This window comes from Silurus meridionalis, chromosome 4 (genome assembly GCF_014805685.1).
Source record: "Silurus meridionalis isolate SWU-2019-XX chromosome 4, ASM1480568v1, whole genome shotgun sequence".
Lineage (NCBI taxonomy): Eukaryota > Metazoa > Chordata > Actinopteri > Siluriformes > Siluridae > Silurus > Silurus meridionalis.
In genome coordinates, this window is record NC_060887.1 from 27,201,192 (window position 1) to 27,217,982 (window position 16,791).

General features: G+C 37.4%; 1 protein-coding gene across 1 annotated transcript; it reads right to left on the minus strand.

Annotated features, from left to right (window-relative positions):
* Nucleotides 1-1,995: 1,995 nt before the first annotated feature.
* On the minus strand, nt 1,996-16,776 carry nagpa (N-acetylglucosamine-1-phosphodiester alpha-N-acetylglucosaminidase). Its single transcript, XM_046847980.1, has 11 exons — nt 16,484-16,776; nt 13,705-14,181; nt 10,599-10,738; nt 10,365-10,473; nt 8,980-9,108; nt 8,551-8,753; nt 8,366-8,413; nt 8,027-8,155; nt 5,570-5,701; nt 4,023-4,104; nt 1,996-3,665 (listed from the first exon to the last, which is right to left on the minus strand). The coding sequence occupies exons 1-11, from the start codon at nt 16,567-16,569 to the stop codon at nt 3,437-3,439; spliced, it is 1,764 nt and encodes a 587-aa protein (XP_046703936.1). The 5' UTR covers nt 16,570-16,776; the 3' UTR covers nt 1,996-3,436.
* Nucleotides 16,777-16,791: the final 15 nt, after the last annotated feature.

Consider the following 16,791-nt stretch of genomic DNA (forward strand, 5'->3'; position numbering starts at 1 on the left):
ACAAAGTTTTTGGAAACTGAAACTAGTATAGCCAGCATATACTGTATATAGTATACGTTCATTTGTGGAAGTGATGGAAGGCAACAAAAGTAAACCACAGTTATGTTTTCAGAGTTGCTGAGTCATATCCCGCTGATGAAAGAGTGCTTAACGTTCTATCAGTTCTTGAAACAATTCCTTTCTGGGTCAGGATCAGTGAGCATATCTGAATTACAATCTTTCTTCAGAAACTGGCTTGCTCTGATACACACTGTTTGATTAATAATAGGGTTGTACTCTTCTTACAAAGTACATATTTTCTTACACCTTATTTTCCTGTTGACCTACTAAAGAGTTTGTGAAACAGAAATCTTTACCCAATACACTCTTTTATAATACACTCTGAATTTGTAAGAATTGATCAATATACTTTGTAAAAAAAGCCCAAATAAATGAATTATTCATGTGTAGCAATCGAACTGTTGAATTAAAAATACTGCAGCCAATCTAATCTAAAATTTACCCTGAGATAGTGTTTCTGGCAAGTTAGGCAATATATCAACACCTGACGTACAATACAGTAATTCGCTCAGCATCTGAGTTACGCAATTTTGTCAATGTTTATGTCATGTTCTAAACTTCTTGTGCAAGGTCACTGGTAAGTGTTCACTGTGGAGTTTGTTATTAAATAGATGCAATAAAATGATGTCATTGTAGTAGCTGGATGTTTGTTATTCAAAACCCTGACAAATGTTTCATTTAATTGCATTTTGTAGAATGAAGACAGACATTGTGTTTAATTTCTTGAATTAATTTTTTTAATTAAAAAACAAAAACATCTCGAAGTAATACAATACTGTGCTTTATGTGTGTAAAAAGTAGTAGAAAATTACCTGTAACACCAAGGAAAAGTAAAATCATTGAAATAAGCCTACAAATTGACATCTGGGTGGAGGATTGCATCAGATAAACAGCACACACAAGTGGGAGTGTCCAACCCGGGGCAGTCTGGCAGCTGACAGGTGTAACATCCTGTCATTTAATGCCATTAAGTCAACAATGCAACTTTTATAATGGTCTACAAAAACGTTAGCACCAGTCAGGCTTCAATTACAGAGGGGAGGTAGAGCAGGAAAGAAAGAGAGACATAAAGCAAGCATGATCAATCCTGTCAACTTTCAGGCCACATAACTAAAGATGGGATGGTAGTAAAGCTAGATCATGTGTAATGGAAATTTGCTGAATTGGCAAACTGCTGCATAATTAATTACTGTATTTTGAGACTTAAATCCTGTTAGACTTAACAAAAGAGGCTGTAGACAGGTAGGTTCATTAAGACAGGAGCAAGTGGACAGATAGGAAGCTTTTAGGACAAAGAAAAGCCACATTCTAAATGCAGCAGTTTGCTTGTGCGAAGCCATTTTTTGTGATGACTTTATTATTTATTTATTTATATTTTGAAAACCAACAAATATCACCAATAAGTGCATAAGAAAATATAGGCCGACAAAAAAAGCAAATAACCAGGAAGCAATAATCACCCGGGCTTGGTTAGTATTCTTTGAGAAGTGGAACCTTCACACCGAAATTTATGAGCATTTTTGTTGTGGACAAACATCTGCTATTAATTATGTTACATCATTTAATACAAATAAAAAAGTGCATCCGTATAATTTTTCAAGTCTCTAGAAATGAATAAACAAACTTCAAACTTGCAATGTGTAAAACCACCTTAGGAATTGTTAATTCATTTGTATTCAATTATAATGCATTCATGAGAATATCTTTAGAAAATTAATACTTTCATTAAAATTATTTACAGTACTAGCAACCATTTGTGTGTATGTGTGTATACATTAAATCAATAATACATCAATAAAATCCACTATGAAAACTGATGCATTTAGATAAATTGGCAAGAAAAATGAAAGGTACCAGTCCAATTACATGAAAGACCCTGGGTCAGACTAAAGCAGAGTAAGCAACATAAACCATATGTAAAAAATCTGAACCCTGTTTAACATAATATATTAGTTTTATTATTAATTGAAAATACCTTAGCAGTACACAGAAATAACAGCCTATTGGTTCTTTAATCTGCTCCGAACACATTGATCTCATTCATAAAGAGATGTTCACTGTGATGTTACTGTAGCAATTACAAGGGTCTGTTAATTAGACCAAAACTAAAAAAGTCCAAAAGAAAATCAAGAACAACAGTTAAGTACTGAATTACACAACCATACATGGCCCAGTTTTCACAGTAAGGATAAGTGAGAATGCTATATAGTAAATTTAAATAATTGTTGGGTCACACCATCAGGTTGAAGCTCCACGATTATCAGTTAAATACAAAACACATTAAAAAAACACTTAAAAATTATTTATAAAATTTGTCAATGTTCTCAACAGCCCAAGATTCATTCAGTTCACTTTCTCCATGTTCCTGTGCTCAAGGATTAAACCGTTACTCCGTTTATGTACAAAAAAGAAACACTGACACTATAAAAGAAAAAATGTTGTCTTGGAGTATTGAGTCAGCAGGTATAATAAGGCACTAAAATTGGAGGGTCAACTCTGTTAATCCTACCCTTCCACAATTTATTTAGGCGGAATGCCCCTTCATTTGGGCTAACGCATCCTGCCAACCAGACACACTGTGTCAAGGTCAAAGTCCATTTGAAAATGTCCTTGTTTTGGTTTCTTGGAGTCTATAAAAACAAATCAGGCCATGAATTTACAATGTATGCCCAGGGAAATTGCTTAAGACAACATGTACTAGGCTGTGGGCCAAGCAGGGTGAACCTGTGTTAAGAACAAAAATAAAAACTTAATATAGTAGCAATCCTTATTATGGGATTCACAATTCAATTTATGGTCTGATTCTATGGCAACAAATAAAAAAAAATGAAGAAAACAAAGCAGCCCATGAGTGACCCTCGATTTCACATGTCCGTGGTTAATATTCAAGCCTGGCCACCAAAAATGAAAGTTCCTGAGTTATCACGGAAAACATTAACCAAAGTCAGTAATACAAAGAATTCACAACAAGCCAATGATGCTGCCTGTTTACATGAGAATGCTGTAAAGGCCATGAAATTAATACTAAAGACATAAACTTATGAGCATATTTACAAAAAGCAAGTTATAGGTTGACTCGGTGGATCCTGTTTGCATGTGTTTTTAATTTTGAACTCAGTACGGGCAGTAAACTCACTGAGTTTCAGCAGGAATGCCATGCAGGACTGTCTGCTTTTCTGTGTGTATAATAATCATCAGAGTCATTGAGAATGTACCCAAAGAGACATCTTATTCCTGGCCATGCTGGTAATGGACTTGCATGTAAAAACACTTGTCATTGTTGGATGTTGGACTCACAGACACACCCACAAATACATACATACATACATACATACATACATACATATGTGCATACATACATAAATACATACAATGGCTATGAGAAGTCTTCACAGTCTGACCCATACTGTTGGAAGAGGGCTTTGTCAAACTTTGTCCTCAAATGATTTTGACTATCCACAGACCCATTAACTTCCTTCAGAGGTACATAGGAATACCCCTGCTGTGGATACGCTCTACATTTTCCACACACTTGGATTACGTTTCCGATGACACTGGTCAGCAAAATTGCAGCCAAGATGGCAGTGATAACTATCCAGCTCTGCCTAGACACCCACACACATAAACACACAGCGAGTGAGGGAAAGAAAGACTTTTGAATCAACCACTGTGGCCTGCACAAAGCATTATACAAAAACCATAGCAACTCCTCACAATCTCTAACTTGCATTGGAAAGGAGGTCTGGCTAATAAATGCACGACTACCTCTCCACTGCATGAGCTCTTTACAGGCACAGTGGGGGACTCTTAATGCAGATTTGCTATATGGAAGTTGTCTTGCTAGTAAAGGTGTGAGGCATTTGATCCTGTTTCCATAATAATAGTAGACAGTATAAACAGATAGGATAACAGTAAAATCACTGAGAGCAGGCTGATGTTTGTGTGCATGCAAGAACACTTACTCTGACAGATAAGGCTTCTGTGTGTGAGCCTCATCTTGCTTCTGCCACTCCTTCCACATTTGGGTGGCTAGGCAGTGACCAGCTAGAAGGGAGGAAACAAACATTTCAGTTCCTCATCAGGCCTGCATTTTACCCTTGTACAGCATTGCTTTAAAGTATACAAACACAAATACTCCCGCTATTTTGGTTTCAAATCCAAAACAAGAAATAATGAGAACAAGAAAACAACTGTGTTTTTTTCATCCACACTGAGGAGCAGGTGCTTATTCTCTGAAGCGAATGGAAAAGTGCAAAGTGCAAACCAGGGATGAAGTAAAAGGTTAAATAAATGCACTTGTGTTTTTGATAAACACTCAGACAAGGCTTAAAAAAGTAAGGGCATCGATGCTTGATGGGAGCTAATTTTAAAACCTGCGTTTGAGGGAATGACAGAAGCAGCCAGAACACGGCCTGAGGCCAGGATCAGAGCTAAAGAAAGACATTCACTCATGTCAGTCTAAAGGCTTTATGGCTACAATTAATGTGTTGTATAGTTATTTATTTAAATATTTACTAAAGATTTTGTTATTATTATTAAAATAATGCAATTTTGGGCAATGTTGCTTGAAGCAAAGCAAAACTACTATGACAAATTGAATTTTATATATATATATATATATATATATATATATATATATATATATATATATATATATATATATATATATATATATATATATATATATAACAATTTCCAGTGTCAATTGTTCTTATAGAAATGTTAACATGCAGAAATGAGTGATACTATAAAGGTCAATATTATTGTCAGAGGTGTTATTATTCAACAAAATAAACCCTCCAGCCAAACAGAATCAAACATTTAATAGTGCTGTGGTATAATGTAAATAAACAACTTGCAATACACCTTTACCTTTTATGCAATACACCTTTACCTTTTATGTCAAAAATATTTTGTAGCAATCATACATACACTCCAAATGTGATACATTAGGATTAGAATAAATACTAGTGGAGGTATTCTTTCAAATAAAAAGAAACCAGGAGCTCAAACAGACAGAACAGAACTGAGGCCTGAAGCCATCAGCTGCTTTTTTAGGAATCAGCAGCCTTAAAGTTCATTGCCTCTACCAGGTAGTGACCTACTGCCTGGTAAAGGTCACTGATCTGACCTTTCTGGCTGAACCACTGGGCTTTTCGTGCTTCAAACCTGAATAAGAGTCTCATTCCCTTCTCTTAGATGCTTTTTTTGTGTGAGAGACAAATATTTGATTTAAAGAAAACCTCAAAAAGCCAAAGCTGGTAAAAGAAAATGCAAGAAAGCAGCAACTAAAATGTACGGAGAGCTCATATTACCACATACTGTACATACAGGTCTGCAAAAGATAAGACACATCACTCGCTTAATGCACATGCATCATGCAGAGATAGCAAAGGGCAAAAGAAAATCAGAACAATTTCCAAGGTTTTGTGAAGAAATAAGTTGTAAAAATATGTGATGTAAATAACAATATGTGAAATAAAAATTGTGCTTTGTATGTAATCAGTACCTCTATGCAGACTGGTATTTCTTTGCCCTTGGAATGTGGCATTGCAACTTCCAGTTACAGGGTCACAAGGGCAAAGCTCATGGCACTGGCACTCCTGCAAACAATGTAGCCCGTAGAAACCTAGAGGACATCCTGAGAGAAGACACAGTGTGCACACAAACTGTTATCAACATACTTTATCTGCCACAGAGCAGAATGTACCGTATACAACATGTAATTCCCCCCAAGTGCAATATGACTAACGGTTTAAAATTGTATCACCTTTCAGTAATTGCAAACCTTAAAGGTTGAACAAAAGGTTATTTGCTTTCATGTAACATGATATTTCAATTAAAAAAATATAATTTAAAGAAAATTAAATACACTATATATTGAAAATATAGGCTCTGCAGAAGTGCAGAGAGGGGACACTTTTCTTCTTCTTCTTCTTTCTGCTTCTGCCATTAGGGGTCGCCACAGCGGATCATCCGTCTCCAAACCCCTCTGTCCTCTACATCTGCCTCTTTCACACCAACTACCTGCATGTCTTCCCTCCCATGCATCCATAAACCTCCTCCTTGTCCTTCCTCTTTTCTTCCTTCCTGGTGGCTCCATCCTCAGCATTCTGCTACCGATATACTCCATGTCCCTCCTCTGCACATGTCCAAACCATCTCAATCAGGCCTCTTTCACCTTGTCTCCAAAACATCCTACATGCCCCTCTAATAAACTAGTTTCTTATCTTGTCCATCCTCGTCACTCCCAATGAAAACCGCAACATCTTCAGCTCTGCTACCATCAGCTCCACCTCCTGTCACCTTTAATCATTGAAATTGAAATCTTTAATTCTGCCATTTTTCAGGTACAATCTTTTTCAGCTGCTCTTTGCAAGGGTTTGTCTTGTTCTGTCTTTCTCTTTGTATTACCCAAATGTGTCCTCTTGGATTCAGGTAAAACACATGACTAGGACATAGATTTCACTTTTTCCTTCTTTAGAAACGTTTGCGTGATTTCTCCCAGTGTGCTTTACTGTAATATTCCTTTTCCGCAGATGCTTCTGTAGACTGGGAGTCTTCTTGTCGGCCAGTAGTTTGATGTATTCACAGGCATTCATAGTGCAATTTATAAATGTCATCCTCAACACCTTCTGCACTCATGCAACCCCATATCCATGGTTCACTGTGAGGATTATGCATTCACTATGGCAGTCCTGGTCAAGTTCACACCAAACATGCTGGAGCCCATCTGAGCTGAAGAAATTTATCTTAGTCACATCTGACCAAAGAACGCACTCTCTAGGATGCCGTCCATTATGGTTGGTGTTACGCAATGTCATTTGCATGTCAATGCATGTTATGCTTTGACTAAGCAGTCACAGAAACTCATTCATTATTCCAGTGTGAAGTCTAAAGAACTTGCCTGTTCATTTTTCAAAGCTTGATAGTACAAATAGTTCACTGGCCATAGTGCCATTTTAAATGAATGAATGAAGAAAATGGCTCTGATTAGTGGTACTGAGGCTTGGCGATCTTTCTGTACGTTTTATTTATGAATTGTTCCATTCCTCCTCATTACTGTTGCAAATTAGTGGTGACTGATAATTAGTTGCTTGTCCATATTTCGGTAACTTTTTCCCACAATCCTACTTTTAAACTCTTAAAATTCTTTCCCATGTGGAGCCAGGATACAGACAGGAACAGCCCATAGATCCAAAAGTGGGAAAATGATTGTTTTCACAGGTCATTTATTATTCACGTAAATGCAGAAATTCACAGGTGTACCCATATTCTGTCGATTACTATCTATTCTACTCTGTGTACCAGAGATACCTGAAGTATTCATATACGTTATTTTAACTTCGAGTTACTTTGGGGCCAGTCATTTCAAAAAAGGTTTTCTTAAAAAAGTATTTGTTTCTTCTCTGTATTTGGTTATTTCATTTAATTAAGCAGTGTTACAAAGTCTAAAGTGTTTGACATTTAAAGTGATATTGCTCCTGATAGTATCATGCAAGTCATAACTGATCACTTACATCAAGACAGATTTTAATAATTAAATGACATCATTTGTATGATTATGTGTGAGTATATACACACTATATGACCAAAATTATGTGGACACCTGTTCATCCTTTCCTAAACTGTTGCAGCACAGGGTGAGGAACACAAGAGCTCAGAACAGAACGCCCATTTTTCATTCCAACCAAACCACAGCCACACCTGCTCTACTAAAAGCCTAGAACATCTAATTAAACAGGTGGAATTAGGTGTGGTTCCTGCATGATCAGAAGGTGAACGTTCACCAACACCAGTCCTTTGTGGATAAGATTGAACATCCTGAAGATAACCTAAACACGCTAAACCCTTAAGTTGTTAAACCCTTGTTATCAGTTTTACAAAAATTCTATTTATTTATTTATTTATTTTTATTTTCAAATCAGTAGCTTGCAATCACAGTAATCACATGACTTCACATTACCTTGTTCACAAGAAGCCCCCAGAAAACCAGCAAGACATGTGCATCGCCCATGAACAGGGTCACATGTTCCTCCATTTACGCATGTGCATGTCTTCGTACATCCATCACCATAGAAACCGTCTGTACATTCTACAAAACACGACACAGTGGGTGTGGTGTAGTTTAATCGGCATGTGAAAAAATAGGTGGGGTCAATAATGAAATGAATCTATAATACACATCAAAACAAAAATAAATACTGAAACTATGTGACCATGTAATTAATAAAATATCAAATCTGTAAGGCAAGCATTCATCCACTTAGTCATATACTGTGTGAGTTTCAGTGCCAATGTTTACCCTGACTGCAGTTCGAACCTCTCCACCCTGCATCACACACACAGCCATCTGTTCAAAGAGACACACGCATGAAGAGCATTTTCTTACTAATATAATTATAACACATATTGCACCGAACCATAAGTAAAATAAATTACTTACACACTGATACAGAAATACACACTGTCAAATGCATGAAAAGTCACCTGCAGTGCAGAGCCCATGATCTCCACAGTCTTGTGGCTGGCATGTTAGATTGGCACATGTTGGCATGGCCCAGCCCGGCTGGCACACACACTGACCGTTCGCACAGGTCCCGTGCTGGTTGCAGTCCTCAGGCTGACAGAGACGCTCATGCACACACAGCACAGTGGACACAGCCCGAGGGCAGCGCCACATCGCCTCCTTACTACACACAGAGCAAGTACAGAATATGGAAAAGCTAGCATACAATAATCGGGGAAATCTTTTTAGAAGTTCATAGTACAACATTTATGGTCAATACAGTGACATTAAACCCAAACAAATCAAAATAATATTAAAATACTGGCTATAAAAAAAATTATTTCTATGTCTGCAGTTGAGGTGTAAGGTTACTTATGATGGCTAAAAATGGCCAAGTAGGATTTATATACCAGTGATCTGAAGGGAAACTTGCCAGTGACCCATTAAGGACATAAGTGGAAGAGCCGCCTCCGTCCAGATTAATGGCATTGATGACTCCTAGCTCCTTCAGGAAATTTGCCACCTCCCACAGGTTCATACTGGACACACACACACACACAGAGAGACAAACTTCTAATTAAAAACTTGGCGTATAACTACGTATAATAATTAAAATAGAAATTATGACATATGAGTCAGAAAAAAGCCAGTAAATATACATCACTTTGTTTTGTGCAAGTCAGCTACTCCTAAAATAGAAACAAGCTACACTGTTTGAAAACATTTTGTAAGGGAATCTATATACCCCGGTGCCCAAGCATTACCTTCATAAGTGAAACACTGGTGTCATTATGGTCACTGTGGTGACTTTATGCCTGAAGGTTTAACAGGTTAAGCACTGTTCAAGTGCATCATAGTATATGGGTCAGTAGTTGTAAAAGTGTGTATTCACAAAACACACAACAGAAAAAGAAGGTAAAGTAGACAGCTGAAAACTAAAGTAATAGAGGTGGTCTAAAGACTTATTTACCATCCTAAAAAAATTAATCTTTTAACTTATATGAATATATGAATTGATGGAATAAAAATCATTAAAGAATATCTATAGATCTTCAAAGCTTTTTCCTCTTTCATTTTCAGCTCTTTGTAAACTCTGCTTTTTGTTTGGAGTACATCAAAATGTAGGTTATTAATTACTAGGGCTGTCAAAATGTACGTGTTAATAACGCGTCAACGCGAATTAATTTTAACGGCACTAATAATAAACATACATTTGTATAAAGCATCTATATTTGTCCATGCCCATGTTGATTAAGTATTAAAAACTTGAAAAGTATTAATTTAAGAAACATTGATAACATAAAAATGTCTGAATAATTTGCAAATAATCAAGAGTTTACTAATGATAATGCGATTAATTGTGATTAAATATTTGAATCGATTGAAGGCCCTGTTAATTGCACAATCCACAGCAGAGACACCTTATAGTGCAGGGGCTACCAACATGGTGTCCATGGGCACCAGGTCACCCGCAAGGACCACGTGAGTCGCCCGCTGGCCTTTTTTTAAAAATAACTCACCAAAGCGCCACTTACCAGTGAGCTGCATCTAATTTTTTGTTGCTATTCTTTTTTTAAATCACACTTGCATTGGTGTCAATTAGAAAATGACAATATTAAAATATAGATGAAAATCAATAATTATTAATAATAACATATAATTAAAGGTAAATTGAGCAAATTTGTTATTTCAGAAGTGTGTATCAAACTGGTAGCCCTTCACATTAATCAGTACCCAAGAAGTAGCTCTCAGTTTCAAAAAGGTTGGTGACCCCTGTTATAGTGTATATTCTCACCCTCGGGTTTCTGTCTGGCCATCAATGTGGAACAGAATGAGTCTGCCCTCAGCATCATGGCCCACTGCTGTCCGAGCTGATCTCACATCAACAAACTTCTGGAATGTTCCTGGAACATACAAAATGTATGCCATTCTACCTTATTTGCAAAGCGGTCAGTAAAGTTATATAATGATATTTCAGTGCTTCTAAAAACTATTGCACTAGTCAAGAGTGTGATAAGAACTGGAGTACCTGTCTGTTGGGACTTTTCACATTCAGCCTGCATGCTCTCGTTGATGTAAACCTCTCCTGACCTGAGCAGCCACACCACCCCACTGATCAGCTGCACAAAAGGATTTACTCCGTCCACAACCTCCTCCTGTGAAAGATAACTACCAGCATGGGGAAGAGGTGGATGAGGATGAGTGAGTGAGAGTGAGAGAGAACGAGAGGTAGAAGATAATGTCAAAACATTTTATGAAATACAATCCCCTCCGAAAGTAATGGAACAGGCCAATTATTGTTTTTTTTTTCTCTCCCCTATACACTAAAGGCATTTGGTTCAAAGAATTTCCAGCGTTTATTCCCTGATCCGTACATCCAGATGTGTTAAACAATTAAGAACTTGGAAGATTTTTTTTGTTAAATCAAAAATAAAAATAAAAAATTGTTCATCTTATTCTTATTCTTTTAGCTGCTTCCATTAAGGGTCACCCTAATAGTTACAACATCGCAGGTCTCACCACAGTCCTATAAACTTTCCCTTTCACTCTCACAGATACCCTTCTACCACAAATCACTCCTGCCACTCTTCTCCACCCACTCCACCCTGCCTGCACTCTTTTCTTCACTTCTCTAACACACTCTCCATTACTTCGCACTGTTGACCTCAGGCACCTAAAGTCATCCACCTTCTCCACCTCTTCTCAAAGGAAGAATGAAAGGGCTCAGAGACGATCCTTGATGCAGTCCAACCTCAACCAATACCACAACTCCTCTCGTGGCACCCTGTTGTACGCGTTCTCTAAAACCACAAAACACACAATGCAACTCCTTCTGACCTTCTCTATACTTCTCCATCAACATTCTCAAAGCAAATAGTGTGTATGTAGTGCTCTTCCTAGGCTCTTCTCTCTTCCACTACTCTTTCCCATAACTTCATGGTGTGACTGATCAACTTCATTCCCCTGTAGTTACTGCACATCTCCCTTATTCTTTAAAAACAGTATTAGCACACTCCTCAATTCAGTTAAATTCATTTTTACTTGTATACTGCTTTTAACAATGAACATTGTCTCAAAGCAGCTTTACACAGATAATGTGGTGATAAAAATGAATAAGATGTTCTTTATAAGTGTAAGTTTGTCCTTGATGAGGAAGCCGATGGCGACTGTGGCAAGAAAAAACTTCCCGAGATAGCATAAGGAAGAAACCTTAAGAAGAACCAGACTCAAGAAGGAACCCATCCTCATCTGGGTTGCACCGAATTCCTTAGACATCCTCACACCTTCCAAAATCTTGTTTACCAATCCTATTAAAAACTCCACTGCCATCTTTCCTAAACATCTCCATGCTTCAACCACTATGTCATTTGGTCCAAATGACTTACCACTCACATCCTCTTAATCGCTGCTCTCACTTCCTCCTTACTAATCCTATACACTTCCTGCTTCACCATCTCCACACCATCCAACATTCTCTCTCTCTCTCTTTCTCTTTCTCTCTCTCTCTCTCTCTCTCTCTCTCTCTCTCTCTCTCTCTCTCTCATTTTCTGCATTCATCAGCTGCTCAAAATACTCCCTCCACCTTCTCAACACACTCTCCTCACTTGTCAACACATTTCCATCTCCACCCTTTATTGCTCTAACTTGCAGCACATCCTTCCCAGCTCGGTCCCTCTGCCTGGCCAATTGCTTCAAATCCTTCTCTCCTTTCTTAGTGTCCAACTTCTCATACAGCTCCTCATATGGTACATCCCTCTTTACCTGCTGCCGCATCTCCTTGTACTCCTGCCAACTTTTCTCATCACTCTGCCGATCCCAAACCTGTTTCGCCAACCTCTTTCTTCTTTTGCTCTCCTGCACATCCTCATTCCACAACCACGTCTCTTTGTTTTCCTTTCTCTTTCCAGATGTCTCACCAAGTACCTTTCCAGCTGTCTCCCTTATTACTTCTGCAGTATTCACCACTGCCATTTTCATCTTTTTTAGCAAAATCTACCACCATCTGCCCTTCCACATTCCTCTCCTTAAGGCCATACCTTCCCATAACCTCCTCATCACCTCTGTTCCCTTCACCAACATAATGAATGATTCATCAATATTGTTTATTATTTATTTTGTATTGAAAGTACAATTGACCTTTTTTGTTTAAACACATTCCATAGACATTGGTCTAGTTTCCTAACAGGGTCCACAATGCTGCTCAGCTACCCACTGATAGTGGTCCCAGATAATAAAAATACAGCTTCAAATATTTGAGCCCCCACAATAACTAAGCACATTACAAATATCCCAATACATTTAAATGTTTCATGTCTTTCACAATAGAGATTTCCAGTAATTGATTCTCTGTTTGCAGGTTATTGAATAATAACTTAACACTGGAACACCAATTTTTTCTAAAACGATACACCCTTAGATAAAGATGTTAATCTCACTCCGGAAAATTCCATAGAACCCTCGTACTCCAAAAAGAAACAACCAGCTTGGACCCGTTCCTAACTACAGACTGTTATTTGTGAATAGCTCTTCATTACGCAATGGTTCTGTGTTTTTGAAACACTGCTATTTTTACTGAACAGATGTTTTGGGTCCTTGCATTCTCAGACTTTTCCAGGATAATCCTTTAGCTTGTTTACAAGGATGATTAAAGGTACATAGTTTTAAACTGTTCAATAAGATAGACAGAAATAGCTGAATCAGTTGAAATAGCTGCCATTCAGTCTGTTGTAATCGATTATATGTGCTTGATAAGAATAAATAGATTTTTGCAGTTCATAGTTCATGTTTGTCCTTTACTTTTAAGTTTCGTGTACAAATAGCATTTGATAGTTCTGGTGCTTATGAGCTTGAGAACAAAATATTTTAAAGTCTCAAAAATGATTCTCCAAAACACTAAACCTTTAAAAAACATTAATGCCTTAGGCCTTGAAAACACTTAACAGGCCTGTACATTAATTTGGAACAGGTTTCGGTTTGGTCACAATACACATAATGCTTAAGAGTTTTCATTCATAAAGTATAACCATGTCTTACAACCACAAGTTGACACGCCATCGCTTAATACGTAATACGTAACATTTTAATTAATAGCCTCAGCATTTGCTCAGCCTCAACCTAAACAAACATAAACTTACCCAAAAACCAGCGTCCCGTCCTTCCTGATGCCGAACTGAGCGTTTTGCACTCCCCCACTATCTTGTACCAGTCTACCATCGCTCACAATGTTCCCAAAGCACTGTCCACTATTAGTGTCAAAATAGCCACCATTCTGGGCGATCAGACAGTTCCGTGTTTTCGCCGTGTTCTCCACAAGCTCTCTATGGAGTTCCTTACAACCTCCAGGGCCTCTGGGCTCCAGCACGGACACAGTCCTCGCCGGGTCATGAACCACGGTGATGTGACCACTTATCCACTTTTCCGCACCGCTTCCGATTGCGGAGACAAAAATCTTGGATTCAACCACAGGAGATCCAGAGTGTGCACTAGCCTGCCAGGTCTCATGGGTCAAGTTTCCATGGATGCGAGACTGACAGTCCCTCACGTGGCGATGGGAATGAGACGGGCCATGAGTCTCAGCATAGGGCAATAATAGGTCATCATCTAAAGAGTACCTGTAAGATGAGGTGGATAATACAGGAATATTAATATGTACCAAAAACTGTTGCTCATTTCATAAAGTGACCTCATTATCATTTGTATTTAAGCGCAATTAATCATGAAGCGAAGCCTTTCACTGATGCAGGACAAACCTTGCATGCAAACACAAGAGACAAACTCTTTCAACATGCCACAAGTACATCCCTAATGTTTTGTGTAACTTGGCAACAGAACCTTGTAGAATGTTGCCTTGATTACTAAAAGCGTGTCACTATTGGATTTCTTACATCATTCCGATACTGGTGGGGCATTTAAAATGAAAAGAGAAATGACCATTAAACACTCAAATAGACAGTTATTCAGTAAAGTTATTTTTTTGGTAATTAAGCGTTCTTAAACCACCCTGGTAAAGAAAGTTTAATAACAAAATAAAATAAATCGCACGATTCCATCATATCTCAAACCGTGCATGTGATTTACACATATTAGCCCTGATTATTTCACTGACAATAATAATACATTATAATAGATAAATATTGGTAGTATTTGCATATCGCAATTAAGTTTATTTTAATATATATATATTTGGGCTGTAGCGATCGGTTATTTTAGTTATCGAGTATTCCAACAGTTATTCCAACGATTAATCGAATGATCAGATTAAAAGTACTTTATTAAAGAGCAATACAAAATATACACAAGAAATTAACAATTAATTTGTTTCCTTTTTCGAAAAATTTTATTGCTGAAATTTCATACAAGAATAGCTGTAAAAAATAAACCCATTTAATGCATTTAATTGCCATATTACATCAAAATGCAAATATATATATTAAAAAAAATCATAAATAAAAATCTCAAAATAAATTTCTGATTATTCTAAAAAAGAAAGCGCACTGTACGGTGTTTTCTGTATGTTTTGGTTGGAAATTATCCCAAACTTTGAAAAACTATCTGTCGTTTTCTTTATTTATAGGAGCTCCTACTGATATACCCCATGTCCCTCCTCTGCACATGTCCAAACCATCTTAATCTCACTTCCCTCACCTTGTCTCCAAAACGTCCTACATGCGCTGTCCCTCTAATAAACTAATTTCTAATCTTGTCCATCATCATCACTCCCAACGAAAACCTCAACATCTTCAGCTCTGCTACCTCCAGCTCCACCTCCTGTCTTTTACTTAATGTCACTGTCTCTAAACCAAACAACATCTCAGGTCTCACCACAGTCCTATAAATGTTCCCTTTCACTCTCACAGATACTCTTCTATCACAAATCACTCCTGCCACTCTTCTCCCTGCGAGCATTCTTTTCTTAACTTCTCTTACACACTCTCCATTACTTTGCACTGTTGACCCCAGGTACCTGAACTCCTCCACCTTCTCCACCTCTTCTTTCTGCACCTGCACCACTCCACTGCACTCCCTCTCATTCACACACATGTACTCTGTCTCACTCCTACTGACTTTCATTCCTCTTCTCTCCAGCACATACAGCACCTCCACCTCTCCAGGCTCTTCTCAACCTGCTCCCTACTCTCACCACAAATCACAATATCATCCACAAACATCATAGTCCACGGAGACTCCTGTCCATCAACACTGCAAACAGGAAAGGGCTCAGAGCTGATCCTTGATGCAGTCCAACCTGCACCTTGAACCAGTCTGTCATTCCTACTGCACACTTCACTGCTGTCAGACTGTCCTCATACATGTCCTGCACCACCCTCACATACTTCTCTGACACACCTGACTTCCTCATGCAATACCACAATCCTCTCTCAGCACCCTGTCGTACGATTTCTTTAAATCTTAAATCAAAAGCAAATAATGCGTCTAAAATTGCATTTTTTTTTCAAACAATTTAACCACTATCATGATTGTAAATTTGTAATTTGTAATTGTACAAGAAAACTGTATAATTAATTTGCCCTATTTCCAAGCTCCCCCCCCCCAAACAATTCTGCCCAATGATTTATAAAAAAAATTATACCATTCATGTGTTTATAAAACTTTATTAATTTAGAGGCTGTTTAATCAGAATCAGAATCTGGTTTATTGGACATGTGGGGTTTTATATATATATATATATATATATATATATATATATATATATATATATATATATATATATATATTATATATAAAACCCACTTGTCCAATAAACCAGATTCTGATTCTAATTAAACAGACTCTAAATGCAAATACCAGTTAGTTTTAGTATTTTCAATGCTATACGACCAAGTATTATCAATACTCATACTCAACTGGTATTTAATATAGCTTACAAAAAAACATATATAAAATGTATCTTACCCCACATTTAGGGTCTCCGTTATTAACACTGAATCCCATATCAAGAGAATACAGATATAAGCCATTTTTTCTGAGGAGATTGCCATGTATAAAATCTGTACTTGACCTGCATTAGGAAAAAGTAAAATTATCAATTTCAACTTATTGCATGCTAAATGCAAAATATTGCTCTTCTCCCTGTACAAGTCCACCACATAGACAGTAAAAATACGGTTTTGTCCACCCTATCTAGTAAACTTTACGTTCTATTTGCAAGCCATTTGACAGTCACCGATACGGAAATAACTTCCGGAAAGTTTATCATGTGA

What these genes read in the sequence shown, in the direction of transcription:
- nagpa (XM_046847980.1), bottom strand. Translation starts at nt 16,569, where the DNA reads ATGGCAATCTCCTCAGAAAAAATGGCTTATATCTGTATTCTCTTGATA. An exon ending in ACGGAGACCCTAAATGTGGG is followed by an intron (nt 14,182 to 16,483) that starts GTAAGATACATT and finishes CTCATCTTACAG; the next exon opens with GTACTCTTTAGATGATGACC. An exon ending in AAATACCAGTCTGCATAGAG is followed by an intron (nt 4,105 to 5,569) that starts GTACTGATTACA and finishes CCTCCCTTCTAG; the next exon opens with CTGGTCACTGCCTAGCCACC.